Source organism: Hylobates moloch, unplaced genomic scaffold (assembly GCF_009828535.3).
Source record: "Hylobates moloch isolate HMO894 unplaced genomic scaffold, HMol_V3 SCAFFOLD_14, whole genome shotgun sequence".
Lineage (NCBI taxonomy): Eukaryota > Metazoa > Chordata > Mammalia > Primates > Hylobatidae > Hylobates > Hylobates moloch.
The window spans coordinates 81,393,388-81,419,695 of record NW_026652289.1 but is presented as its reverse complement, the minus strand read 5'-3'; the positions used below and the strand labels follow the sequence as shown (position 1 = coordinate 81,419,695).

The following is a 26,308-nucleotide window of genomic DNA, read 5'->3' as shown; positions in this document are numbered from 1 at the left end:
TCGCCCAGGCTGGAGTGCAGTGGCGTGATCTCGGCTCACTGCAAGCTCTGCCTCCTGGGTTCACGCCATTCTCCTGCCTCAGCCTGTTGAGTAGCTGGGACTACAGGCGCCCGCCACTACGCTCAGCTAATTTTTTTTTTTTTTTTTTGTATTTTTAGTAGACACGGGGTTTCACCGTGTTAGCCAGGATGGTCTCTATCTCCTGACCTCGTGATCCGCCTGCCTCGGCCTCCCAAAGTGCTGGGATTACAGGCGTGAGCCACCGCACCTGGCCAGTCTTAGGTTAGTTCTTATTTGTTCTGTTAGGTAGTATTCATTTTTTGCTTCATCTTTATCTGAATGATACAATAATATACCTAATAATAACATAACTACTCTTCTGACCCTTGCTTTTATCCACTTAAACATATACATTAGGGATCCTTCCAGGTCAATACATACAGACTTTTTTTTAAAAACAGATGCTTAGTATTCCAATGTATGGAAATACCATAATTTCACAACTCCATTACTGGATAGTCTTTAGAAACTGACTTCAGGGGGAAAACATAAGCTCTTTTCAGGAATTTCTGGAAAAAAAATCCCCTTTAGCCCTTTTAGATAAAAGCCTACTTAATAGACCTCTGATAAAATAGCTTTCTTTTCTTTCTTTCTTTTTTTTTTTGGAGGTGTCTCACTCTGTGGCCCAGGTTGGAGTGCAGTGGTATGATCTCAGCTCACTGCAACCTCTGTTTCCTGGGTTCAAGCGATTCTCCTGTCTCAGCCTCCAGAGGAGCTGGGATTACAGGTGCACACCACCATGTCCAGCTAATTTTTGTATTTTTAGTAGAGATGGGGTTTTGCCATGTTGACCAAGCTGGTCTTGAACTCCTGACCTTAGGTGATCTGCCTGCCTTGGCCTCCCAAAGTGCAGGGATTACAGGCTTGAGCCACTGTGCCTAGCCAAACAGCTTTCTTCATCTTCCAAGGATTACTGCTCTGTTATTTAAGTGATCCGGAAATCACAAGAGATTATCTTAATTCTTGGCCATCTGATGATCTTTGGAACCATGCCTGTTGGTATTTTCTTGAGTAGCAGTGGGGTATACAAGAACCCATTTTGGCTCATGCAGAGTGCATGTTCTCCAGCCATATTTCTTCTTTCCACATGCTTCGTAAAGAACGTCAGAATTATTTCCCTCACAGGTTACATTGTTCAGATTACTGACCTTTCCTGATCTCTGTAACCTTAGTGGTTGAATATGGTGATTCAGATAGTTTTGTTTCTACATTTCTGAGGGTTGAAGTGAAGAGATTACGTAATAGCTTGCTCTTATTTTGCAATTTAAGAGATTTAAGTATGGCCTTTGTCAATCTAATCTGACCCAAGTATTTACTAAGAATAGATTATATGCATATGCCCAACATAGAAAGATGATTCTATATCCAGGAGGTCTGACCACAGAAATGTATTATCGACCAAAAATGTACCTCTCCAGATTCTGGGATGATTCAGCAATTCTGAAAGGATTTAAACAGAAAACCCAAGGAGGGGAAAAAAATAGCCTGTAGGTACTTTACACAATTTAAGCTGTTTGTTCATAAATTCAACAAACACTTATTAACACCTATCATGGGACAGGCTGAGCCTATATGATGTTGGGACAAGTAAGTGAACAGGACAAAACAGACACAGTCCCAGCTGTCATGGAATACTCATCTATTTATATAATTCCTTTTGCATTCAATGTAGAAAACCAGAATTACTGCTTTTGTTTATTTTAAACCTGGTAAATTTATCTATTTTTTACTAGAAAACAGTTTTTTTTTTTAACTTTTATTTTAGGTTTGGGGGTACATGTGAAGGTTTGTTACATAGGTAAACTAAAACAATTTTTGATATTAAGAATATCTCTAATCTAGCCGGGAGTGGTGGCAGGTGCCTGTAGTCCCAACTACTCGGGAGGCTGAGGCAGGAGAATGGCGTGAACCCGGGAGGCAGAACTTGCACTGAGCCAAGATCGCGCCACTGCACTCCAGCCTGGGTGACAGAGCTAGACTCCATCTCAAACAAAACAAAACAAAACAAAAAAACAACAATATCTCTAATCTCAGCTGGTCAAAGAAACTTAGAAAATAGTTTCATAGACTAGGGCTAGAATGGTTCATGCAGAATCATTTAGAATTTGGCTCCATTCATGGATGCCAAGTGAAATTAACGGAGAATGAGATAAGGCCAAGTGTGGGAGAGTGCTGGGATTAGAGCTAGTTTAGGTTCCAGCCCTCCCTGCCAAAGCTATAAATACAAATGACCAATTTAACAGCATGAAAAGACCACCTACAAGATCTATACCTGGGATCTAATCAGTTGCTCTGCGCCTTCTTTTAATTATAGGATCCCTGCCATGTTTATGGGAACTTTTAATGTGAGCATCACATTTTTGAAGGCCATATCATTATGACCATGTTTGATCTGAGGGTGGGAAAGTAGGAGCTCACAAAGTGCCTGCACAAGGTTATTCTGAACTGAGCTATAAACCAGCTTCAATAAGAGCCTAGTGTGGAAAAAAAAAAAGACACGTAAGAAAAAAGGCATGGATATTACGGAGTTTGCAACCCCGCCAAGTGGTGCCATTAAAATTATATTCAATTCTTCTCAGAAAATGAAATTCATTAAGTAAAAGTACCACAGTTTTGTCAAATAACACTATATAAGGACATTCTGAGAAGGGAAGAATGAAAAAGACATAAGGATAAATGCATCATCTCCATCTGAGTGTGGCAACAGGATGTGATTTACAGAAGAAAAATTAAATCATCATGATTCTTAGAGCTGAATTGCAGCTGATGTAAAAATAATCCTGAGTCACAACGCATGTGACTTCTCAGGCATACAGAACACAATTGCTTAAAACTTTGTAAGTGATAAGACTCCTAATAGAGAATTAGGTTTCTTGCAAAACACTCTGCATAAGCTGTGCTATAGAAGTACAGAAATATCTTTTCTCAGTTACATTTGTTATATGATATCCTGTGCTCAGATACTCTGATACTTCAGGTATGGCTTCATTCCACACCCTTTTCTTTGGGCTATCTCATTCATTCCTATGACTTGAACTGCTACCTTAAGAGTCTCATCTAGCTCTCTCCCGTAAGCCCAGCATCTCTACCTGCATGTCTCATATGTACAAAGTTAACATGTCTAAAATTGACCTCACTGTCTTCCATCTCAAATCTAGTCTTCCTTATCAGTATCCAACCAGTTATTCAAGCAAGGAAAAGGAGTTATCCTATTCTCCTCTGTTTCATTTTGTACATCCAATTTATTATCCTGTCCTGTAATGCCTAAAACAGCCCTTTACTGTTTACAATTATGTCTTTTCCTTATTTTTACTGCCATTGCTTTGTTTGTTTTAGAGACAGCGTCTTGCTCTCTTGCTACGGCTGGAGTACGGTAGTGTAACCATAGTTCACTGTAGCCTTGAACTCCTGGGCTCAAGCAATCCTCCCACCTCAGCCTCCCAAGTAGCTGAGACTACAGGCGCCATCACTTCCAACTAATTTTTGTAGAGATGGGGTCTCACTTTGTTGCCCAGGCTGGTTTCAAACTCCTGGCCTCAAGTGATCCTCCTACCTCGGCTTTGCCATTGCTTTTGCTCAAGTTCTTCATTAGTCTGTTACTTGTCCAACCTTTTTTTATATTACTGTTAGTTATAACATATTTCTCAGCCATAACAAAAAGCAAAGTGATATACCCCCTGTAAAATAACTGCACAAACCAAAATGATACAAACAAATCCAACATGATCATGTCACTCCTGTACACATTATTTTTCAATATTATCTGCTGCCTGTCAGACAAAGTTCAGATTCTTTAGCAAGTCATATGGTGACTCTTATCTCCTTTTTGGTCTTGTGTTCTTCTCATATGCCTTGTGATCTAGCCACACCAAGTTGCTTGCCATTTCCCAAACACATCATGTCTTTCATCCTTCTGAGACTTGCAGTGTTTTCCTCTGCCTGGAATGCCCATTGTAGCCTGTCTGCTGAGAATTTCTAATCCTCAATTTCCTCATCTGTACAGCAGGGCGGTAACAGTACTCACTTCGAAGGACTGTCATGGTGACTAAGTAAAAGGGTGATTTGTTCCCCATGGTATTTAGCAGCTAGAAGCACTCAGTAAATATTAACATTATCATTGCCATCATTATTATTTTGCTTTTTCAAGTCTGAACAAAAATATCTTCTTTGCTGAAAGTCTTACCTAAAAGTGTTGGGCATTCTTCCTCTCTGATTCTATATGCCTAATTATAGTACCACATTACACCAACTCCAAAATTGATAGAATTTTCACATTTTAGAGCCTCTGATATTGGGGTACATCTTAAGAGTCTACATGCTGTGGCTTATGGCAGCAATTTTTCTTTCTTAGTAGTACATGTAATAACGGTATTTCTTACAATAAATAGCATATTAGATGAAATACTATACTTAAACTGTATGATGGTTGTCATAGAAATTTGATTATCTATGGTGAATAGTGCCTATTCGTGGCAAATGGAAAATCCTACATTTTCTATGAATCAGTGAAATAGCTACACAATAAAGGAACTACTATTTGGAACTCCAAACAGTAGCGAGGAGATACTCCATTTGCATATACTGCAATTTGGCAAAAACCCAGCCCCTACATCACAGCATACTGCTGTGAACTATAATGTATTTCTTAACCACAAACCCTAAACCATACATTTCAGAACCGTAGAGGTAATAGCCTGATCAAGTAGCATGCTGTCTGTCACCTCCTTCAGTTAAGTAGCCCCACTTGAGAGCCAAACAAGGGCCAGGCCCAGAGTGGGCAGGGAGCTAGCTTGTGAAACTCTGCATTCCAGTAACTTAGGATTCAAGCTGAGAAGGCAGAGCGACAATGAGAAGACACTGTAGGAATGAGCTGAGGAAAGCCTATGGAACATGCCTCTAGACTAGCACTTTCTGATAGAAATAGAATGTGAACCACTAATATAATTTAGATTTTCTAGTAGCCACACTCAAAAGGTAGAAGAAATATAATTTAGCTGATATATTTTGTCAGGTTATTAACATTTATTAACTTGCCTATAATGAGTATTAATCATTTTATTTAACATATCTAAAATGTTATCACTTTACCATGCAATCAGTATAAAAAAATCAACAATAAAATATTTGACATGTTTTTTCTACTGAGTCTTCAAAACCCCGTGTGTGTTTTACCCTTATAAAACATCTCAGTTTGGATTAGCCACATTTCAGCTGCTCAAAAGCCACATGTGGCTAGTGCTTGCCACATTGAACAGCACAATTCTAGACTGTTTTTCTGACAAAATAAGTTAAGTAATGAAATAATCCTAACAAGCTATTTCAACAGTAGACTTTTCTACCATACGGTATTGGGAATGTTTAAGATTCCTACAATAGCATATATATTTTTATATTCTTAAATTTTTAAATAGAATGGTAATGTTTCCTTCAAATTCAATGTGTGTCTTATTTTGGCTGGTTTTGTTTTAAGCATGATTTGATGTTATTCCTAATGTCACTTTTACCTCACCTGTTGGTTAAAGAGGAGCTGATTGGCCGGGCGTGGTGGCTCACGCCTGTAATCCTAGCACTTTGGGAGGCCAAGGCGGGTGGATCGCCTGAGGTCAGGAGTTCGAGACCAGCCTGGCCAACATAGTGAAACCCCGTCTCTACTAAAAATACAAAAAATTGGCCGGGCGTGGTGGTGGGCGCCTGTAATCCCAGCTACTTGGGAGGCTGAGGCAGGAGAATCGCTTGAACACCAGGAGGTGGAGGTTGCAGTGAGCCGAGATCACGCCACCGCACTCCAGCCTGGGCAATGAGAGTGAAACACCACCTCAAAAAAAAAAAAAAAAAAAAAAAAAAATGTTAAAATGGTAAACCTTATGTAATGTCTATTTTATCACAATAAAAAATTAAAAGTTAATTTAAAATGAAATAATTTAAAAGGAAAGATATTGAAGAGTAAGATTTTGAGTGTGCCTGTGATATCCCTGACACTGAGCTGGGAGGTGGTCACTGGTTCAGGGAGCTTACATGCTAATGAGCCAACAGTGCGTATGCCAAGTGTCCACATCATGCCTGGTAGAGCAGAAGTGCTCATAAATGTAGTTATTATTTGATAACCCTCAGCTTACTTTTGAAAGTAAGCAGGATTCCAAATTAATCCACCTTGGAGAAGTCTTATGACACGATGGTGACATTCTGTATCCCAGTAAAGAATCTGTTTTTGGCTGGGCTCAAAAAAAAAAAAAAAAAAAAAAAAAAAAAAGAGCTCTTTGTTTTCGTTTTTGTTTTTTTTTGTTTTTTTTTTGAGACGGAGTCTCGCTCTGTCACCCAGGCTGGAGTGCGGTGGCGCGATCTTGGCTCACTGCAAGCTCCGCCTCCCGGGTTCACGCCATTCTCCTGCCTCAGCCTCCCCGAGTAGCTGGGACTACAGGCGCCCGCCACCACGCCCGGCTAATTTTTTGTATTTTTAGTAGAGACGGGGTTTCACCATGGTCTCGATCTTCTGACCTCGTGATCCGCCCGCCTCGGCCTCCCAAAGTGCTGGGATTACAAGCGTGAGCCACCGCGCCCGGCCTGTTTTCAATTATAGATCTTTCCCATTAAGATACTAAGATATTCCTTGGGACAGGGTGTAGGAGTATACAATTAATCTTAGTACTCTTGTTCTCTATCATAGAGCCTAACATATAGCAGGCTCAGAATAAATCTTTGAATACACATTAAAAGGTGAACTAAGCTAGAGAGTATTGGCTATCAATCTGGGTTCCACACTGGAATTACCTGGAGAGTAAAAAAAAAAAAAAAGAAAGAAAGAAAATCTGATGCCTGGCCCCACCCTGAGAAATGCTGCTGATGGGTCTAGAGTTGGGCCTGGGTATCGAGATTTTTAAAAATCTCCTAAGTGATTCTAGTATGCAAGAGAGTTGAGAACCACTGTTCTAGGACTTTCTTAGAACAGCTTACTATGGCCATACCCTTACTTCCCTGACATAAGATCCAGTTTCCCTCATATAAATTCCCTTTCTCTGAATAGACCAGAATTGTCTTGGGAGCCCTAGCAGAGAAGAGGCTAACACATTATCCCAAATGGAGACTTGCAAATTGCTTTTCCCAGGTGCCAAAGAAGATTCTCAAGGTTTTAAATCTATTCATATTTATGTCTTTTCAACAAAAAGAATAAAATTCACAATATAAGCTAGCTGCTTTGCAGAGGCAGGATTCTAAGAGCATTACAGCATGCAGGTAAATAGTACCCTGACATACACATGGCAAAATATTCTAGAAATAGAATAACAATTAAAAATAAAGATGGAATCCAAGTACACATAAGCCTCATTTCAAGTTAATTCTACATATGTAAAAAGCAGACACTATTAACTGGGGTCAGCAAAGGGATGTATTTCATGCTTTTCTTCAGGCTACTTAGGTTATATTTACACAGTATAATTATACAGCAATGCATTTTTTGATAAGTCACTTATAAAACCCATCTCCTATGACTAGTCGCATAGCACACAAGTATTGGTATCTTTGCTCTCAAGATGGTACTTTGTCTGACAGCTCATTTCTTCCATCATATATGAGGTTCTGTAATGGCTGAGAGAGAAATCTGACTTCTCCTACTTCAATACAGACAACCTTTCATCATGGAGAAGGGAGCAATGGTCTCTGCACCAAGGGAGCAGCAGCTGGAATGGAGTTCCTCTGACTCATAGACTGAGAATTTCCCTGCCGATTCTCAAGCTGGTTTGGCCACACTTTATGCATTCACCCTGCTTAACAGTCTTTTGTTGATGGTGTGGTAACAAGTGGCCTTACTCAGTAACAGAAAAAGCATGTTGAGATATCCCCAAAGGCTCCTATGTGTGTTTCCTCTAGCTTTCCAGCAGGGAAAAAAGCTGCCTTCAACAACCCCACACTTATTTTTGTTTTACATCTTGAGTTAAATTTGAGAAATTAGAATAGGAATTATCTAAAAGACGTGATACTTCCCTGTTCACTAACCCTGATCAACAGAAGTTCCCTACTCATGTCAAAACTGTGAAGGAAGGAAATGTTCAGATTTCAAAGAAAGTGTGGAGTCTCATGCATATCAGCATATCACTTCCACTGACTAACCCCCAGAGGGCTGATAGGTAGCAAGTGATTGATGGGTGACATTCACTTGGCCCTAATTTTCCTATCTGAAAAGGAATGGAAAATATAACACGTTTCCAAGTTGCTACACTCATAAAACCAGGAGGGTGATCACCATCCACCTACCACAAATGTGAAATGCATGACTGCATCTGCCTTACATGTATGTCGTTTGTCAGTGAACATGGGCTGAGGAATTCCTTGAGCTCCATGAAGAGACAAAAAAGTTGGTCCTCAGAGAACTTACAAAAGCCAGGGTAACATTCAAGAATTTAAAGTATTAAAATGGATTTGAAAAGTGATATGAAAGCTACAGTACAACTTTATCTACCGTAGGTATGTAACCACCATGGAAAGATGGGCTAATGAAATCACCAGAGCTGCCTGTGGTCAGCCAGGATGCAAGGGGCCGTGGCCCTCAGAGAAAGATTCATGGAATGAAGGATGTTTAAGGGCCACGTGTATGTGCGGCTGACAAAGCTTCCTACCTTTTTGGAAGAACTCCTCTAGTTTGTCCTTGAAAGGCTGGAGATACTCCTTTGGGGACTCCTTGCACACCACCACCATCTGTTTCTCACTTGCTGTGAAGAGAAATTTAGAATTAGACTTACTCGGGAACACAGATTTGCTGAGCTCCTGCTATGGGCCAGGCACTGTGCTATGCACTTGGCTATCAATTGTGCACACTCCTTGTCAATTACCGTTGGTCCAAATTCCAGGGTTGGGGGGCGGGGGGAACAAAACCCAGAAATAATAAACAAACAAAAATAATTAGTTCATTCTACACCACTCTTGAGGAATAGGGCAATGTATAATCCTTCCATTTTTCTTCTAGAGATCCAGAAAAGTCTCTGACCTGGGATAGGTAAAGTATTCTGCTTGTGTTCTCCCAAAGATAAAGAGAGACAAAAACTACTTGAGGATTAGTCTCATGAAATTAAGGGCCTCAGCCCTCCTCAGATTCATACTCCAAAAGTAGAGCTTGAAAAATATATTGCAGAAATTCTCAGGCATCCAAGTTGTCTAGAACTACCAACCTAGTGATTGGCCAGGGTGACACATGCATCCCAACATGAGAACTAAGACCAGGTTGGGGAGGACCCTGTCAGTTCTTCATGCTTCCCGTTCACCTATCCTTCCCTTTAATCCTCTACTAACACATGGGAAATAATTTTATATAATTTACTTCAGATAGACTATCTAAAATTTGTAATAGAGTACTTTTTGATAATCAAGTCTGAGATGACTTGACTTTTTAAAAATGACCTACCTTATTGGATAGTTACGATTTGTCTACATGGAAACCACAGTAATTCATAGTTCACCATCACAAAAGGCAATTAACCCAGGCAAGAGGCATCTCCCCAAGGTTCCTATGTGTTTGTGCCAGTTACAGCATGCACTAGGAAGAGAAAGGCTTCGTTTCTACAAAGCTAGAGCTGAGTCATAATCACTTTTATCTGTTGACCATGGCTGGAAATAAGATATGTTCTTGTCCAAAAGCCTATTACTAAAGCACTGGATTTCACCATAAAGATATCATGCCACCTGGTTCACAAAATAGAGAAACATATACTACAGATCTTGGAGGAATTTATAAACACACAGGTAAGGTATTTTGGAAGAAGGAGGTTGGGAAGGAGATCCTTATTTACATTGGGAAATTCCTAACCAATAATTTGGCATATTTAAAACTAGCATCTCAGAACGTATACTGCAGGCAAAGCAATAAACATGTCAGTTCAGAAATACAGAAAATGCAAAAGACACCACTTAGATGTTCTCTGAAATTAGTTATCTGACACCTTTCATTTGCAATATTGACAATTAGATTGCAGAAATCCTAGACAACCCTGGGGACTATAAAACGGTGCTGAAGGCCGGGCACGGTGGCTCACGCCTGTAATCCCTGCACTTTGGGAGGCCGAGGCGGATGGATCACGATGTCAGGAGATCGAGACCATCCTGGCTAACATGGTGAAACCCCGTCTCTACTAAAAATACAAAACAAAATTAGCCGGGTGTGGTGGTGGGCGCCTGTAGTCCCAGCTACTCAGGAGGCTGAGACAGGAGAATGGCGTGAACCCGGGAGGCAGAGCTTGCAGTGAGCCGAGATCGTGCCACTGCACTCCAGCCTGGGCAACAGAGCAAGACTCTGTCTCAAAAAAAAAAAAAAAGTTGCTGAAAATGAAAGTACAATTTGAGGGAACCCTTTGTCATTTTCTGAGTCAAGGTCTGAATCACCTACATTTTCAGAGGTATCTATGGATTTCTCATGATACAGGGATGCTAGGTCACAGGACAGGTGTCCCTAAATTCAGGCTCTATCTGTTGACATTGTTTCTTAAAGAGGTTTTATAGAGCTATCTAGAATATCTGCTATTAGCTATTCTGACAACCATTCCAAGGCTATCTAGGAAATCCTGTCCATTGGGATGCAAAGACTAATTTTTTAAATGACTTACCTTATTGAAAAAATACAAATCTTACCTTGAAACAACTAGAACAAATTCTATAAATCCAGTCAAATAATCATTTAAAACATTCATTTTTTTCCACATTTTTTTCCTTTCTTTGTAAGCCTTTTTGTCCTCTCTACAGTAACTATAACTTCTCTGCTATTATGAGATTACCCTTCACCTCTTTGGAAATAGATGGATCTGTGGCCAAATGGTAAGTATGTCCTTCCCACTACCATTCTTTTCTCAAAATAGGACACTTTGCGCTACAGTGGTATCCAAGGAGTGAGAGAGTAGATAGAGCTGGGATATATTCTGCAGGTGTAACAAATAGGTCTTGCTGATTCAGTCAAGGTAGGGTTGAAGCAGATGGAAGGGTAAAGGGGTGGGCAATGGGTTGCTGGAAGTGCCATTTGCTGAGATAGAGAATAGTGGGGAAGCATCTTGTTGGATTATGTTTTTTTAAGAGGCAGAGGAGATCAAGAGTCAAATTTGAAGCTTAAGTTTTCTCTAGTCTCTATGAATTATAAGGCAATCTTGTCCCCTGAAAACAAAGGGGGAAAGGTACAAAAGAAGATAAAACTATTAATGGGTTCTCATCAGGAATTCAATTAAATTCAAACTTCGGGGCCTGGGATTTAAGGCCTTTTCCATTATGGCATATTTCAGCTCTATTTCCCACATGCATTTGACTAACCAAACCAAAGCTGTTCAATGTTTTCCAATTATATTATTCGGCATTCCCAGTTCCATGTCTTCATTCAAGTGATTCTCTGCTCTGCTCTCAGGCCATACATTCTTTCAACAATATCTGACAAAGTCCTGTTCATCCTAAAAAGCTTATCTGAGATGCTAACATTGCTGTAAAGCATTTTTCAATCCAATGTTTTTGCACCTTTCAAACATCTCTATTACCTTCTGCATAGTGTTTATGTTTTACCTTTAATTATATGTATTTATGTAAAAGTCCATAAATTAATCTCTGAGAAGTCATCATGCCGGATTCATTTACTTCTCCCCAAACTTCTCTAGAGAGCTCCATGTATCTGGCCAAAGCATCAGATTTCCTTATCTTGGCTGAATGTCGTGGTTCGCACCTGTAATTCCAGTGCTTTGGGAGGCCTTGGTGGGAGGATCACTTGAGGCCAGGAGTTCAAGAACAGTCTGGCAACACAGTGAGACCCTGTCTCTCAAAAAAAATTTCTAAGTTAGCTAGGCATGATGGTGCATGCCTATAGACCCAGCTACATGGGAGACTGATCTGGGAGGGTTGTTTCTGCCCAGGAGTTTGAGGCTGCAGTGTCATACCATTGTACTCTGGCCTGGGTGATAGAGTGAGACAGACAGACAAGAAAGGAAAGAAAGAATGAAGAACGAAAGGAGGAAAGAAAGGCAAAGGCAAAGGCAAGGCAAGGCAGGAGGGAGGAAGGAAGGAAGGAAAGAAGGGAGAGAGAGAGTAAGAAAGAAAGAGACAAAGAAAGAGAAAGAAAAAGAGGAAGGAAGGAAGGAAAAGGAAAAAAGGAAAGGAAGGGAGGAAGGAAGGAAGGAAAGAAGGAAGACAGGTAGGGAGGAAGGAAGGAAAGGGAAAGGAAAGGAAGAAAAGAAAGAAAGGAAAGAAAGGAAGAAAGGGAAAAGTAGATGAAGAAAAAAGGTTTCTTCATCTTAACTAGATTCTCACGTGTAGGAAAGTTTAAATAAAATCAGCAATGTTGGCCTGGCACAGTGGCTCATGCCTCTGATACTAGCACTTTGGGAGGCCAAGGCAGGTGGATCACTTGAGCCTAGGAATCTGAGACAAGCTTGGCCAAAGTGGTGAAACCCTGTTTCTACAAAAAATACAAATATTGGCTGGGCATGGGGGTGTGCACCTGTGGTCCCACGTATTCGGAAGGCAGAGGTGAGAGGATCACCTGAACCCAGGGAGGTCGACACTGCAATATGTCATGACCACACCTCTGCACTCCAGCCTAGTCTCACGGGGTGAGACCCTGTCTAAAAAATATAGATACATCCATATTAGCAATGTTGACCCAGACTCCAAGTGGGCTTTCCAGAGATGCAATGTGACTTGCTTGTCTACTCGTTCCCCTGCACCAAGGGGTCACCGTCTCTGTACTCCTCAAACACGGTGAGGTGTCCCAAGATGATCTCAAAGGGTTGAGTGTATTTTAAAGACCCCCAGAAATGTCCACCACCTTATCCCATGAATCATAAGCAAGGTAACAAAGATGATTATCCTGATTGGGTAGTTCTGAAGGTAGGCAAAGACATCTGCTTTAAGGAATTAGCATTTCTCAATGAACATTTGTGGCCACATAAACTTTCCTGATTATTTCCAGCTATGATTCTGAGAATACAGTTAAAGAAAAGCTAGAATTTCCCACAATATAAATTGGGAAGAGTTCCTTAAATTATTTAGTTAACCCTCTACGATATTCAAATTCCAACAATTTCATTTATATAGAATTGTTTTTCATGAACGTAGGATAAAACATGCCTGCAATTTACTAATAGGATATAATCAAACGCCTGACAATAATTCCTTCAAGGTTACTTCTCCCTGGTGAAAGCAAAGCCGAAGGCAGAGCTTGTTTCCCCAATTACAAAAGCAATACTTTCTCTTTTGCCTGAATTCACAGGGTTGATCACTGCAGCTCTCCCCTTGTGCTAGATGTGGTGACAGAGCCCATGTGGTGCCCATCAAATTGCTCCAATTTTATGAGGCCATATCATGGGGGTGGTAAAGAGCTTGTGCTTGGATTGAGACCCACTAGGGCTCAGGTGGGCTGTGGCTTTTCTCAACTGCAAAATGGGGACCCCCTGCAACACAGGCATGATATGATATTTAAGATAATACATACATAGTGATTTGCAGAATGCCTGGCACTCATAAGCAGGCTCATAAATATTATTTGTTATTTTTATGTTTTACTAAAATTGGTTGGGAAACATGTCAAAGTCAGAACAGCAAGAGAGTCATGGCTGGGGATTATTTGCTACAGATGCTGGGCGCTGTATTTACGGAAATATGCTACAGTGCAAATCTCCTGTTTAGAACATAGGGATAATGATTTTCATTCCCGTGCTGAAGTTCCACCACCTATTGTGAGAATTCACTGAAGAATGCAGGCAAAGTCTTGGGGAAAGACGAAGCAAAATGGGAAACAATTCCCCTAGGCCTCTGAGCTTCACGGTTTTGAAATTAGAAACTGAAACCAGTACAAACGAGAGTAGCTCCACTGCTGTGCTCCAAGGCCCTCTCTGCAGCCCCACGGGCTGGGATTCCCACGTGGCCTGTAAGAATTAAACTTCCCCACACGATCAAAGGAGAGGGCTGCCCTCCGACGGTCCCCACAGAGCCATGCGCCCCGGAGGCCAGGCAGCTTGCCTGCTCCAATTTATTGACTTGGCTTATCCGAGATGCTTTCTAGCAGACAAATGGGAGACCTGAAGGCTAATTAATGATGACAACGGAGACTGGCAGTGCATAAAGGAGAGAGGTCATGGACAGATCCACAAATGTCCTTCACTGTCCAGCCAGAAGACTCGCATATGATATTGCTAGACCACCAAGGTTGCCTCAGGCATGGGCTGTGCCAGGAGCTCCAGTTAAAAGCCAAAGTCACCCCAGGTTCTCTTTCTGTTATTTTTCTCTGTATACAATTTTTGGCAATTAAAAATATATTAATTCCCAAAGTTACTTACTACTAAGTGATCATTGAGAGACAGAGATGAAATATTAAAAACCAATCATAGTGAAATAACTGAGACTACATGGAGAATATTTTCACTTACAGGTTAAACACTTGAGGAGTATTTTAGTGAAAGGAAAGATACGGCCTTGACTATTTTAATATTTCAGATATTAGGCTGCTAAGGTCAGAATTATCTGTTTTTTTGTTTTTCACCCCTAAGAACAAGGGAATAAAGCTTATTAAGCCACTTAAAAAGCTTAGGTAGGTTAGAAAAATGTAGCAGTAAGACCCAGATATAATTCATCAAAATCAAATACGTTTAATTGCTTTGTAAATCAAATGCATGTGGGCAATTGGTATGAAGATATGAAACTTGTTTCTTTTTGTATGAGCTGAAGGACCTGTGGGCTTAGTTAAGTCAGAATACAGTTTTAGAGGAAAGGAAAGGTTTCTCAGGCTATCTGCTTTTCTAATCTAGAGTTCTCTCTTCTTCCCTGTCTGGTTACTTAAGTCTTACCCCCACCCCTCCACAGTCCTGTGCCAGTTCTGCCTCTTCCTCATTTTTACAAGATTCAGGTCCTTTTCACAAGCTCCCTGCTCAAAGGACCACCACAGAAAATGGTTGCAGCAACACATGGAATTTTTTTACTAAAGCAAATTTTTGTATTATATCAATGGGGCTTAGATGAGAGACACAAACTGAAGCCAGAGATCAAAAGCCTAGAATGCTTGGTTAAGGAGTTTATCATACAGGAATCCATTCAATAAATACATCATCAGTTCGGCTGGGCACGGTGGCTCATGCCTGTAATCCCAGCACTTTGGGAGGCTGAGGCGGGTGGATCACGAGGTCAGGAGATTGAGACCATTCTGGCTAACACGGTGAAACCCCGTCTCTACTAAAAATACAAAAAATTAGCTGGGCGTGGTGGCGGGCACCTGTAGTCCCAGCTACTCAGGAGGCTGAGGCAGGAGAATGGCGTGAACCTGGGAGGCAGAGCTTGCAGTGAGCCGAGATCGTGCCATTGCACTCCAGCCTGGGTGACAGAACGAGACTCCATCTCAAAAAAAAAATAAAAATAAAAATAAAAATAAATAAATAAATAAACACATCAATTCAATACATGTCTATTGAGCACCTACTATGTGCCATAAATTGTACCAGATATTGGGGTTCCATCAGTGAAAGAAACAGACTAAATTCTCTGCCCTCAGACATTATAGTGAATGGGTCACCAACTAAGATTTCTTAATGGGTATGGCATGTAGTAATTATTGTTTCTAGTAACTTGAACTGCAGGCAAACCTATGAGTTATTTCCTTCCATGTTCATCTTTTCTACTTTAATCCCTTTAGTAAGAACAGGACCGTCTAGTGCGCTTCCTGGTGCTTTTCACACGTTCAACAGTGGCAGTGGTGGGGTGGGAGGAGGTGGTTAGAAAGAGTGAATGTCCTTTTAGCTTCCTGCCCCCAAATACACTTTTATCAAAACAAATGTAAAAACAAATTCAGAACTCAGAATCTCCATATTAGCGTAACTTGCACAATTTTCTTCTTATGGCATTGGCCTTAAACTAAGGAATTACATGAAATGCAATGTAATAAAATACTAAAATTAGAACAGCAATATTTTATTTCAGCTAGCGGCAATGCAGGGACTTCTATGAAAGGGGAAAATCATACTTAAAATTAATAAAATATTAGATATTTTTTCATTTGCTTATTAAAGCGTGGCACAAATGAGAAGGTACTACTTTGTGGCTATCTACTGTACACACTTTTTTATAAGGCCATATACAAAAGGCCACACAAAGGGAGATTTCAAGTTGATTTAAGCCAAAAACAAATGATAAAAGCCTGCAATAAAAAGTACCTATTTCATGTTCTTGAGGTCTGATGCTACATAGCAGGAGTATTTTAAATCTTGGCAGGTTTAATAGTAGCCAGTGGTATTACCGGAAATCACAGGGTGAGGATAACTGGGAGAGGGCAAAGGGAAAATCTATTCAAGGAGACACCAACATAGGTTAGATTTTGAAGGGGACTGCTAGACCCATTTTCTACTAAATAGCCCTTCAAAGCCCACATTTCTCAGCTCAAATCAGACAACTGTGCATTAATGACCCATGTGTGGAAAATCTATATGTAACCAAAGGTGTTTTCCTTCTTTAACCTTGGTTTGGGGATTCGCCTGACATCATATCCAAATTTTTCCTCCTAATGACCCTATTCATCCAAAGGCAAGACACTATATTTAAAGTGGTCAAAAAACTCCGAATTCCCAGTTGTCCATGCAAGTTAAAACACAAGCTTTAGACACATGGAACCCAGGTCAAAATATTATCTCAGAATAATGTAGCTACATACATGGACTTAGACAAACAAGTGCCTTTTTATATCTACACATACACAGTGTCTATGCCTCAAAAGCTAATTAGAACATTATACTTAGTGAATAGAGCTCTGGTATATTCCAAGAAGTAGAAACAATCCAAATGCCCATCCATCGTTTGATAAATGGATAAATAAAATATACTTTATACACAGAATGAAATATTTGGCCATTAAAACAAATGAAATACAAGTACATACTACTACATAGATGAACGTTGAAAACATTATGCTAAGAAAAGCCAATCACAAGGGACCACACATCCTATGATTCTACTTCCATGAAATGTCCCAGTAGGCAAATCTATAGAGACAAAGTGGATTAGTAGTGGCTGAGGACTAGGAGAGAAAGAGAGAGAGAGAGGTGACAGCTAAGGGGGTAAGGGAGAAAAGTTTTCTTTTTGGAGTAATAAAAATTTTAAAAAATTGATTGTGTCAATGGTTGTACAACTTTGTGAATACACCAAAAGTCATCAGATTGTACACTTTAAATGGGTGAATTATGTGAAATGTGATTTCATCTTAATAAAGCTGCCTAAAGCTAAGCTAATTAGGAAGTCAGCCTTAAACTGGAACTATAATGAACAGATAAATGAAGAATGCCTCATCTGTACTTCTTTTATATAAGGTAAATAATTTTTAAAATCTTAGGTGCAACTATGTCTTCATTATAATACTTACAATATTACTAAACTAGGAATCAGAAGTGGGAAGTGAGTTTGAGATGCATATGTAATTGAGAAATTAAACATATTAGTCAATCTTCAAAAAGTAGCAATAAATGTTATTAAGAGACCTGGCCAGGCAAGGTGGCTCACGCCTGTGATCCCAGCACTTTGGGAGGCCAAGGTGGGCAGATCACTTGAGGTTGGGAGTTCGAGACCAGCCTGACCAACATAGAGAAACCCCGTCTCTACTAAAAATACAAAATTAGCCAGGTGTGGTGGTGCACACCTGTTATCCCAGTTACTCAGGAGGCTGAGGCAGGAGAATCGCTTGAACCTGGGAGGCGGAGGTTGCAGTGAGCTGAGATTGCGCCATTGCACTCCAGCCCGGGCAACAAGAGCGAAACTCCACCTCAAAAAAAGTAAATAAATAAAAATAAAATAAAATACCTACTAAAAATAACAATTCAATAAGAGAAATACAAGTAAAGCATTTAAATTAAAAGTGCTAACTTTTGGAAAATTAAAACAATAGCTTTGGTACATTCTTAATTGTGGTATACAGCTATGTATATATATTTACACATATACACCAACAATTGGTATATTAGAAAAATTTCCCCTTTGAGGAACATCACACAACGGGGCCTGTTGTGGGGTGGAGGGAGGGGGGAGGGATAGCATTAGGAGATATATCTAATGTAAATGACGAGTTAATGGGTGCAGCACACCAACATGACACATGTATACATATGTAACAAACCTGCACATTGTGCACATGTACCCTAGAACTTAAAAGTATAATAAAAAAAAAAGAAAAAAGAAAAATTTCCCCTTTGAACTACTCTTGATTTAAAGATGCATTTATTCTATCTTAGTTTTTCATACACTCTGTTTGGCTGGAAAAGTTATTTAATATCTGACTCTTAGTTTCTTGATACATAAAATCTTGTGAGGACTAAATAAACATGCAAGAAAAAAGCATTTTGTATACTGAATAGTAAAATGCTAGCCAAAATATTCTTTAGCTATTTAAAATAATCAAACAGTAGAAAGGCTGGCTAGATAACATACTGTACATAGCTTTATTCTTTTAGTTTCCAAGAAGAGCTAAACAATAACAGCAACCTCACAAACTCTTTGAATAACTGACATTCCTAATATTTATGTTTAATAAACAAATCATGTTATAGACTAATCATTTTCACAGTCCAACTGTCTTTTAAAATTTGCAATACTCACTTTTTCCTATTTCTTGTTTCATGACCCATTGAAATTTACTTCCTCCCCATTGTGACACTGAGAAAGCACTCTGAAGTCACTAATTAACCCATCCTGTGGGCAGTGTCCTCATTTTGTATCTCCTTCGCTGACAACCCAGCAGGATTCTGCATCTTGACTACTTCTCCTTTTGTAAAACACTTTGTCCCTTAGCTTCTGTGTTCCCCATTGTAGGCTTTCCTCCTACTTCTGCCTGCCCTGTTTCCTGTGCAGCCTCATCTTCCTATAAAGAGTCATTAAATGTTAAAGTTCTCTAGGGTTTGGCACAAGGCTTCTCCTCCTCCCATGCTATGCTCTCTGTCTAGACAATGTCATCCAGGTCAACATTTCAGTAACCATATCTGGGATGTGTCTCCCAAGTTTACACGGCTAGCCCACAGTTTCACCTCCTACGGAACTCTAGGAGTACCAGGCTGCTATAGTCTCAGCCTAACTGTTCTTCCTACATCCACCCTGCCTCTTTCTGATTTGTTCTCCATACCTGAGTCAAAGTGATCTTCATAAAATCTCCTTATGCCAGTCCCCTGCTTAAACCTGCAGGCACCTCTATTACTCTGAGAGGTTGTCTTCAATCCCTCAAGCTGGCCTGCAAGGCCCTACACGCGCTAGGTCTTACCTGCCTTCCCAGCCTCATCCTGCTCTCCCTGCCACAGTGGCCCTTCTTTCCGCTCCTCAAACATGCTCACTTCTTCCCACCATTATGGGGTTCTCCTGCTGTGCCATTCTCCTCCACTTCCTAGTAACCAGGACCTAGTCAGCGCTTAATCGTCACTATGACCTCAGCTCAAAAGACTCATCAGGATTTCTTTTTTTTTTTTTTTTTTTTTTTGAGACGGAGTCTCGCTCTTTCACCCAGGCTGGAGTGCAGTGGCGAGATCTTGGCTCACTGCAAGCTCTGCCTCCCGGGTTCACGCCATTCTCCTGCCTCAGCCGCCTCCTTCCCCCGCCCCCAGTAGCTGGGATTACAGGCGCCCTCCACCGCGCCCTGCTAATTTTTTGTATTTTTAGTAGACACGGGGTTTCACCATGTTAGCCAGGATGGTCTCGATCTCCTGACCTCCTGATCTGCCCGTCTCGGCCTCCCAAAGTGCTAGGATTACAGGTGTGAGCCACCGCGCCCGGCCATCAGGATTTCTTTTCCACCTTCCATCTGTGATGAGAGACCCTCTGTTACAAAGTCACAGCACCGTATACCTTTCCCCTTTTCATGATTATTTGATTGTCTCCCCCATTAGGCAGAAACTGTATTTTTCTTACGGTTAAATTTCCAGCATCTACTATAATGTCTATCTAGTGAAAGATGTTCCATGGGTATTTGCTAAATAAATGAATAAACTACCAATTAAAGGAGAGAAACTTAAACATGTGCAGTATGGATATTAGTGTCTTGACAGAATTTGGCTGTAGTATATGTACACTCACGTACCTCATAATGATGCTTCTGTCAATAATGGACCACATATAAAACAATGGTGCCATAAAATTATAATGAAGCTGAAAAATTCTGATAGCCTAGTGATGTGACACTGTAGAGCAAGGCATTACCTTTCCTTTGTTTAGATATGTTTAGATACACAAATACTTACCATTGTTATAACTGCCTACAGTATTCAGTAGAATACTGAATACAGTTACAGTATAGTACAGCCAGTAGTACTGTAATATACTGTAACTATACTCAGTATTCTACTGAATAATGTTGGGGACTGTAACAGTATAGAAACCTGCTGTGCAGATTTGCAGCGTAGGAGCCATAGGCTGTACCATCTAGCTTAGGTGTGAAGTAGGCTACACCATCTATGTTTGTGTAAGTACGCTCTATGATGTTTGCACAATATCGCCTAATGACACATTTCTCAGAACATATCCCAGTTGTTAAGTGACACATGACTGTATGTATGTATATGTAGACACAGACATATGCACATACACCGACACATGAAAAACATCTCTCTTCGTTTGTATAATACATGTAGATGGATGAAGGGGCTGGAGAAAACACAAGTACACTGACATTCACTCATTCACCCATTTTCACTCACATTCACTCATTCAGATACGAGACACACATTTTTTTTTTAATCCCTGTCCAGGTTCCATAAACATTCATACATTCAAAATACTTACCAAGTATCTGCTATATGCCACTGAGCTGCAAGTTGGGGATAAATATTTAATGAGACCTACTGGTCATTTCTCCTCCAAAAAACATACACAGTCTAGCAATAATGAGAAACAAGGAAATGAACAAATTGTGATACAGTGTGGTGTGATGGAATGCTGGGTATAGGCCTCTATTTCAGATTGGGCCAGGAGTTAGTAGCCAGGAAAGGCTCTCCAGGAGAGATAACTTATGAGTTGAACTGCAAAGGTCAAGGAGGAGCTAGCTCTCAACCACAGTGAGGAAAGAGAATTAAGGTGAAATGTCATGAATAAAAGTAACACATGATGAGAATGCACGGGCCATCTGAATGAGTTAAGTGGTGTAGCAAGTCTGGAGCTGTGGGACCTTCTCTCCTTAGATCACTAGTGTTCTGCATTCAGATTCTGGTGTAAAGGAAAGAGTGTGTGTAGGGGAGAAAAGCTTCTGGGCCCCAAAGGTATCCCAGGTTACATACTGAGGTGAACAGTGAGAAGGCTGGTGACCAGCCTTGTTAGGAAAAGTGTCACAGACATAAGGGGCTTGCAATTTTACTTAAAGTAGTTAGGAAAAGTCTCACTGTGAAGCTATTTGACTAGAGATTTAATCAGAGTAAGGGAGGGAGTCACGAGCAAGCTCGAGGTGGAAAATCAAAGGTGTTATTTAGAGCACATTAAGTTTGAAATGTGAATTAGACACTCAAGTGTATATAAGTCTGCAGTCTGGGACTCATGGCTGGAGTAGAAACACACGCCAGGAGGTCATTGGTATAAAATTGGTATTTAAAGTCATAGCAAAATACGAATTGCCATGGGGAGAATACAGCCAAGGAAGACAAGGGGTTGCAGGACAAACCCTGGGGCATGTGCACAGTGGAGGAGAGGCCAGCAATGAACGGAGAAGAGCTGGTCAGTAGGAAAAGTGAAGGTCTGGAGTTACATGACCTGAGAGGAAAACAGAATTGCAGGAAAGAAAGAACAGTCAGCTCTGTGCAGAAAGATCAAATGAGATGAAGACAGACAAGTAACACTGATTCTAGTGACACAGAGGTCACCTGTAATCTCAAAAGCAGTTCCAGGGAAGCTGGGGGTGCGGGGAAAAAGCCACCTTGGAGAGGCGTGAGGTAAATGGAGAAAGATTCTGTAGCCACTTGTTTAAGAAGTTAAGCTACAGAAAGAGCGCCAAAATGGGGAAGTCATTGGAATTAAGCCTAAAAGATAGCTCTAGTTTTCCTGGTCAAGTGCTAAAGATCAAGTGAGGCCATGGAAGTGTTGTTTTCTTGGTGACTTTAAAATGGATTTAGTCCTTATCTGCCTGGGATGTTTTTGATAGTTTCCTTTCAGGGTAGTAGGACTCCTTAGAAAGATTCTTCCTTTAATTTTTCAAGAAAACTCCCAAAGCCATCATGTCATAAAAATCATTCCATACAAGAAGATATTCTCTAGGGCTACTTTGATCATGTGCAGAAGAGGTCTAGCCCTTTACAGAGCGGGTGCCTCTTTCTCCAGAGGAATGTTCCGTAAAAATAAACCCACCAAGAAGCGGGAGTCCAGGGGAATCCCATGATTCTGATTCACTCCACTGAGGGAGGCTGCCCAAGATCAAATTCACCTTAATGTCCCATGATCAGGAGTGAGTATTCTCCGTGAAAAAATTTAAGCAGAAGTGACAGGGCCAAGTGAGGACATGCTAGTGTGCTTTAGGACTTTTGGAAAGACTTGCAAAGCTGGGCCACTGACTACAGCCTTTGCACGGAATTGTCTAAAGCACCATTCAAAGGTCCCTCCTACCAAACGTCACAGCTGAGTCAGAATTTCCACTGTGATGATTATGTGGTTACAGACGCAGCCTTGGTCTGCGAGACATTAGCATGAAAAATATTCATTAATCACCTACCCATGACGAGGCCTAAATATAGATGGATTGGGCATGATTTGATTTACAGGGTGTTTAGTGATTCAAACATTTATTCAAAAACATCCCTTTCACTGGTCCCCACAAAAATCACCACCATGAGAAGTCTTCCCTTGAACTAAAGATGGTAACTCCAGAAATTTCATTAGAAATGCAGATGTATTCGTTGAAAAAGAAAACGTTGTCAAGAATAATTTAATGCTTTAGTAGAAATGTATTTCTAAGATTGATTTAGGAGGTAGGGGATTTCAAAAACAATAGGTAGAAAAGTTGTGTTAACATAGAAGAAAAAGGCACATACTGCAAGGCTCTGACATCTAGGTGGACTGTGTGGCAGGGGTCCTAGGCAGGCAGCCCAGGCATGGAGGTACCGGGCCTCTGAAGGGGAAGGGAACTCATCTTTGGGAGGAGAGCAGCGACTAACTTCTAAAAACTATTAGGAAGGTAACATATACACACAAAGACATTTGAAAAACATTTTTAAAACAGCAGAAAAAACAAATTGGTCATGGTACCATGACCAGAACACAGTCACCATCTAAGACTTGCGCAGTTTCTCTTTCAGGGTCTGGGCCTCGGTATCACGCTCCTTGCGCCTCCATCATTTTATGGGGCTTGCCTTACTTACGTTTGATAAAGATTTTTTTTGTACTTTTATTCTATTAACATATCATGCACACATTCTCCTGTTATTTCACAAACTCCACAAGCATATTTAACAGCCATATAAAATTTCATCAGGTAGGCATGCCATAGCTCACTTAACTCTCCTGTAGTTGGATAGTGAAATCCTTTCTACCTTATTCCCATGGGGAGTCAGGCTTGAGCCACATCTGTATCCATACAAACTTATTCTAGGTTGAGGGTCATTTCTTTAGGAAAGATACAAGAAGTGAAATTATAGGTAAAAAGGAAAAACCTTTGTAGAATTCTTGATATTAGTGGTCAAACTGTTTTTGGTACAAAATGGGTTGTACCACAATGGGAGAGATGAAGGGGAGAGATTTTGGAAATAAAACCGTTTTCTGTACCACTCTGCAGAGGTGGCTGGCTCTATGTAAGCTAGAATGGTGCCTGTCACTGTCATATAGGGACTATGGTCATCATATTTGAAGTGCAAAACTCTGGAATGGAAAACAGTAAGAGGACCATCCATCCACTGAAGTAATTTACTCAAACACAAGACCATAACTGGTGATATATGAGAGTTGATATAGAAATTGGGGATTAATCGCAGCATAAAACTAGGTTTGAGGCTTGTGCATGAAAGCAGCTTTTTTTTTTAAAGGCCCTAATGTGTCACGTTTAGTTAGAATGTAAATTACACTACTGTCAGCACTAGCAAAGCTGTCTGAACTTGGGGGAAGTGTACAGCAAACTTACATCAAACAGAGTTTTGTAATATACATTTATATAATTATAACCACACATAATTTTAAATGCTCAGACTTTCCAATAAACAATATCAAGTAATCATTTGGACACAGGATTGCAATTCAAGTCATTTGTGAAGAACATATAGAGCCTACATTTTGGGGAACTCCCATTGAATAGTACTTCAAGAAGCATACACGTACCATTAGTGCAAGACGATGGTAAAAATCAGCAAAGGCAGAGCAAAGTTGTTAGGTAGAATGCCTCACTCCTCCCAAAATTATAGCAACACATCTTATCCACTGCTCTAATCAGGAAAATAGTACTCCTTTAGGAATTCTTAAATAGTAAATATGCCCTCTGAAGTCAAAATGCATAATTTGTGGCAATTTTTACCGGAATTGAAGATTCTCTCACACATACAAATCTTGAAGGCCACAGGCCTGAGAGCCTCTTTATGAATCAAGGAAATCAGTAAGAGGAAGAGGTATTATAGCAATGCTGGTCTTAGGACTATTCCCCTTCCAGCAGTGCAACAGCTGGCTACAAAGAGGCCAGTGATTAAGATACACAAGCCTATTAGCAAAAAGCAACCTGTCCCCACATTGCTCCACCAGGACAGCTGCAAGCCTTCCACGGTTTCTCTGACCTCTGAGCCCATGTTCCCATTTCAGCCCTCGCTGGTTAGTCACATTAATTGTAATTTTCTACTCTGGAAAGTGTTTACATCTAAATGAACCATGAGGGAATAAAGGAGAAATGACAGAAAGGCATAAGGAGAAGAGAGGGAGAAAAAAAGGATGGAAAGTTATTTTTAAAACACACAACCTAATCTGGTGGATGAATTCTGGTATCTAGTCTTGGCTCCCGAATCACTGGCAAAGCATGGAGCTGGCAGCTACTGCTAATCAGTTTGCCACTGTCTTCAGATTTAATGTAATACTTGGCTCAGACATTTAAAAAAATCCCCTATTCCAGCTAAAATATTTACACAGTCCTATGTGTCTCACTTAATGCCTGTTAAGCAATCGTCTTTTAAAACTCCACAGACACTTGTAAATCTGTCGGGAGAATTGTGGCCTATAAACAAGGTTTCATATAAAGAAGGCTGCATTGTCAATTTTGGGGGAGTAGGGATTTCTTAGGATGTGTTTGAAAATAGAGTTGAAGATCAGAAATAGTTTAGAGTGGGTAACAAAGTGGCCAATAGTCTCGCTTGCTGGACGCCGTTAGTGGTATTAACGGGAAGCCTCCAGACACTGGTCTCAGCTATTTAAAACTGTGCTCTCCTGTAAATCTGTCATTGATCCTACCTCTCTCTTGAGTTATGGTGCAGGGACAGTTCCTGGTCCAGCAGCCCCTGGTAGTCTGCATCCTAGGGCCTGTCAGGCTAGAGAAGATGAGCTGCTGAAGCCTTTAACAGGAGGCTATTATATGGTTATACGTAATGTGAGTGTGTGTAAGCATCTCAGGAAGGATGGGGGACTGCTAGAGGAGAGGGGGAGTTCTGGGCAGGGCTGATGTTGAGAAGAACAAGACGGCTGAAATGACAAATAGTATCCACTGAGAGAGGCTAGGTGTCACAGATTCTGAAATGCCTATTAAACTCTCTAACATCTTCAGCCCTGATGCTAATAAGACTACGTGATAAAACTTAAAGTCATGGAGGCCCCTCCAAGCTATCTCCTGTTGGCCTGGGAAGCCCGAGGAATTTGTCTGTCTTTGGGATGAGTCAGGTATATGTAATATGACTCAGCAAAACCGCTCCATCATTCAATTATTCCTAGATTAGCTGCCTTTTTATTTTTACTCCATTTCATTAATGAATATGCCATTGGTTATGATTCACAATTTTATTTGCTTTTTTTTTTTTGATACGGAGTCTTGCACTGTCGGTCACCAGGCTGCAGTGCAATGGTGCGATCTTGGCTCACTGCGACCTCTGCCTCTTGGGTTCAAGCGATTCTCCTGCCTTAGCCTCCCGAGTAGCTGGGATTACAGGTGCCCACCACCATGCCCAGCTAATTTTTTGTACTTTTAGTAGAGACGGGATTTTGCTATGTTGGTCAGGCTGGTCTTGAACTCCTGACCTCATGATCTGCCAGCCTCGGCCTCCCAAAGTGCTGGGATTACAGGTGTGAGCCACCACGCCCAGCCTATATTAGCTATATATAGCGAATATATATAGCTATATAATATATAGCT

At 40.6% G+C, this 26,308-nt stretch overlaps 1 protein-coding gene across 7 annotated transcripts in view; it reads right to left on the bottom strand.

Moving 5' to 3' along the window:
- The window catches only part of FMN1 (formin 1), a 434,114-nt gene that overhangs the window by 84,442 nt on the left and 323,364 nt on the right, over nt 1-26,308 (bottom strand). For all 7 annotated transcript variants that reach the window (XM_058428057.1, XM_058428060.1, XM_058428056.1 and 4 more), the window contains one exon: nt 8,673-8,765. In XM_058428057.1, the coding sequence (XP_058284040.1) occupies nt 8,673-8,765 (93 nt within the window). The remainder of the gene's footprint in view (nt 1-8,672; nt 8,766-26,308) is intronic.